At 37.3% G+C, this 3,917-nt stretch overlaps 1 protein-coding gene across 1 annotated transcript in view; it reads left to right on the top strand.

Moving 5' to 3' along the window:
* Positions 1-20: 20 nt before the first annotated feature.
* Positions 21-3,917, top strand: part of LOC106869001 (TPR and ankyrin repeat-containing protein 1) — a 27,217-nt gene continuing 23,320 nt past the window's right edge. The window contains exons 1-3 of the mRNA XM_014914488.2: positions 21-291; positions 1,062-1,312; positions 2,926-2,949. Of these exons, the coding sequence (XP_014769974.1) occupies positions 1,307-1,312; positions 2,926-2,949 (30 nt within the window). The 5' untranslated portion in view covers positions 21-291; positions 1,062-1,306. The remainder of the gene's footprint in view (positions 292-1,061; positions 1,313-2,925; positions 2,950-3,917) is intronic.

Raw genomic sequence — 3,917 nt, 5'->3', positions numbered from 1 at the left:
ACATTTAAATAAATCTATTCTTTGTTTATTTCTTGCCCCCAGGTTCTCTTGATGCTTTAGATTACGGCCTTAACAACAAGAACATCAATGTGGTGAACGCCAGAAACGAGACTCTATTGCATTCCTTGGTACAAACTGAAGTTGAAGATGTTCAGTTTTACATAAAAGTTGTCAAACTGTTGCTGAGGAAAGGGATTAAAAAATCACTGAAAGACTCCCAAGGTCGAAAGGCAGAGGATCTCGTCTCCATTTTAAAGCTGCCGGGAGCACTTCTCAAAGTGGAAAATATCAGTAAGATATACAGTTTGATTTCCTTCCATCGTGTTCTTGCTGTCTTTGTCATTCTCCTCCTCTTTCTCTTCGCCTTCCTCTTCCTCCACCTCTATCTCCTCCTCACCGTCCTTATCTAGTATTCTTGTATCTATTGTTGTTGGAATGTTAATTAAAACAAAGTTATAAGTGAATTAATAAAATATGCTAGCATGGAGTATGTAGACAGTTGAAAATGGATGTTTGTATAGACATAAAAATTATGAACCTTGACTGAATACCTCAACACAAGGGCAGCAGAGGCTGATGTTTATTATTATGGTCAGTGAGTGAAGGTGAATCGGTTAATGGTCAGAGTATTTGCCTCATGATCGTAAGAATGTGAGTTCAATTCCTGGTGGCATGTCGTGTCCTTGAGCAAGACACTTTATTTCACGTTGCTCCAGTCCACTCACCTGGCAAAAATGAGATGGACCTGTATTTCAAAGGGCCGGCCATTCTGTATTACGCTAGGTCTGTGGCGTGCTGAGCCAGTTGCACATTAATTTCACGAGGCGGATGTCCTGTTGATTGGATCAACTGGCTCCTGCGTCATCGTAACTGGCTGAGTGCCAGTCATAGTCAGTGACTTTGAAGTGCCACCAGGTGTGTGGTTTATTCAAATCCAGTTTGATTAAGCTGCACACTTGACAAAACGTGAAAGTCACCATAAATAATGTTATTATTATCATGTTTGTCACACACACACACACACACACACACATGTAAAATCTGAAAATTGTTTTCTGTAGATCACTGCGACAATGTTGACCGTGTGTTGGACCAAGTAAAGAAACTGGAGTCCAGCAGCAACACACAACTTTTAACCTGTTACTGTACGATTGGCCAGGCTTTGATTCTAGAGAAGAGCCCGACTGTGTCGAATTGTGAGAACTTGGTGAAGCTTTGTGCTACACGTGCATCACTACTCGTTGCAACTGGATCCAATGAAACTGCAGATGACGATTTGGTAGAAGCAACTAGATATTGTTATTCAATGAAGGTTTGGAGAAATTACTTTCTTTGTGTGTGTGTGTGTTGTGTTTTGTTATTCTTGGTACACTGAGATTTATTTCAATATAGTTTGTATTTACAAAAGAGAGAGAGGTGAAGGCAGGAGTTAAGAAAGATGGAAAATATATTAAAAATAACAATAATAATAAAATTGTGATATTATTAAATTAAAAACTTTTATTTTGCTTCTGCAATTCTAACTTCAGTTTTGTTGGTGAACTGTGAATGATTCATTGTCATTTAGATCTATACACACAGAAACGTGTACATGTTTATACATACATTCATTTATATTTCTACAGGTGTAGCTGTACATTTTATGTACTTTTACAGTTTCATGAATTAACTTGTAATTTCAATTTTATAATTAGTTGCTGTTAAGTGAGACTCTCTAAAAAACTTTTGAGATTTATTAAGGTAAATGACATAAGTTTCAAAACAAGAGTTTTGTACTTGTTTACAGGTGACACTCTCGTTCATGGCTGCCTGCCAGCCCACTTCTCCCTCAGAAGAATGTAACCTTGAGGCTTACTTGAGAGTTTGATATTCATTAGATAACATAGTTCAAATTGGAGTAAGTTGCACAACATTAAACTGATCAATAATGAAGATACAAATTGGTAACTTAATGTAATTATCACAGTTGCATGCTCTCTGGCTTAGTGAATCCTAACTTCTGTAGATTGGTTCTGAGGCTGTTGGTGACATAATCAATTCTCTAATGATCACAGCTATGATTTTAAAGCTATAGACGAGCTCATGTGATATCTCTCTATTGAAATAACATGTAAATTTATTGTAATACTCTTTCACAGAGTAGGGCAGCATTAAAGGCACTCAATATGTGCCCCTCAGAAAACATTGATGCGATAGTCCAGTTCAATCCAAACGCTCAGTAGCATATCTGGATTTACCATGCGAACTGCTTCAGTCATCAAAATTTTTAGCTTCTCCAGGATTGCAAGGAGAGGTGATATAGAAACTGTGCTCTTCACGTACCTACAAAGAAAGAAGTCACACAGTTAGGTCCAGTGACCTTGCAGGCCACTTGCAGGCCACTTGCAGAGCACCTGATCATCTCGTCCAGCACAACCAATCCATCTGTTTGGCAAGTGCTCGGTGAGAAATCTGACAGTCATCACCCTCAGCAGCTAGTTGTGGAAACATCCAATTGGTCAGCATCTCCAGATAACTTTGTCCAGTAACAGTTCCTCGTTAAAAGAAGAAAAGGCCATACACTGTCCTCTCTGATATGGCACAAAACACATTAACTTTTGGTTAAGTCTCGCTCAATTTCCTGGGTAGCGTGGGGACATTCAAGTCCTGATATCTGCATGTTATACCTCTTGACTTTGTTGTTCAAGTGAAATATTGTCTCAGCACTGAAAATGATTATTTTCATAGCAGTTTATCTTTATCTTCCATTAATTACTGGATATTCTCACAAAATTCAAATCACATTTCATTATCTTTTGGCTGAAGTTTTGGACTAGTTGCAGCTTGTAAGGGTGAAATTTTAGGTGTTTGTGGAGGATCTTGCAAATTTTATGCTGACTTAAATTACTTTACTACATCCTTTTTCCTTTTTTTTCTTTATTACAGCAAATTTCTAGGAAACAAATTCAGGTAAGGAAAATTTTAGTTTCATTTGTCAAGCTTAAAGTGCCTCACTTTTCTCTCTGCAATTGTTTTTCTCACTCTAGATATACTTCCGTAGGGGGCTCTTTACTCTCTATGGAGTATAAGCCATTGACAGCTTTTCTCCACTGTTCTTGAGATATACATACATATATATTTATAAAAAGTGCAGCGATATCTGTATGGTAAGAAGCTTGCTTCCCAACCACATCGTTCCTAGTTCAGTCCCACTGTGTGACACCTTGGGCAAGTGTCTTCTACTATAGTCTCAGACAGAACAGAGTCTTGTGAAGGATTTGGTAGACAGAAACTGAAAGAAGCCTGCTATGTGTGTGTCCATCCCCAGACAACTGTTGTTGGTTTCTTCATGTCTCCATAACTTAGCAATTCAGCAAACTCAGACCAATAGAATAAGTATTAGGCTCAAAAAGAAAAGTACTGGGGTCGATTCCTTTGACTAAAAATTTCTTCAAGGTTGTGCCCCAGAAATTAAAATGTCTTTTTTTAGGCAATCCAATTCCTCCTTCAACCAAAATTCTTCTAGAGTATCCAAGAGTCCCTTGGTTAAGAAATACTTATTTGTCTAAATGCTAACTTAGCATTAAGTCTGAATTATTTTTCTACAGCTAATGTCCATCATATATGCATCATACAGGATCAGCTTGATGCGAGTTACAGGGGTCAAGAAAGGAATATGTGCATGAAGAACATATTATGATGTACCTGTGCATATGTCTGAATGGATCTCATCAATAGATGAGATCCAAAGATTTTCAGCATAGAAAACACTTTGTAGTGCTCAAATGATTTGAACTTAGACTCCGATGTCTTTAGGAGTGACCATTTCTGTGGGGTAAAGAATGATTATAAGGGGAATCAAAGTGAGTAGATATAGAGGCAATTATGCAGATAAACAAATGATATATATATATATATATATATATATATATATATAT

The sequence above is a fragment of the Octopus bimaculoides genome, chromosome 23 (genome assembly GCF_001194135.2).
Source record: "Octopus bimaculoides isolate UCB-OBI-ISO-001 chromosome 23, ASM119413v2, whole genome shotgun sequence".
NCBI classification, from domain to species: domain Eukaryota; kingdom Metazoa; phylum Mollusca; class Cephalopoda; order Octopoda; family Octopodidae; genus Octopus; species Octopus bimaculoides.
This window is presented reverse-complemented; position numbering and strand designations above follow the sequence as displayed.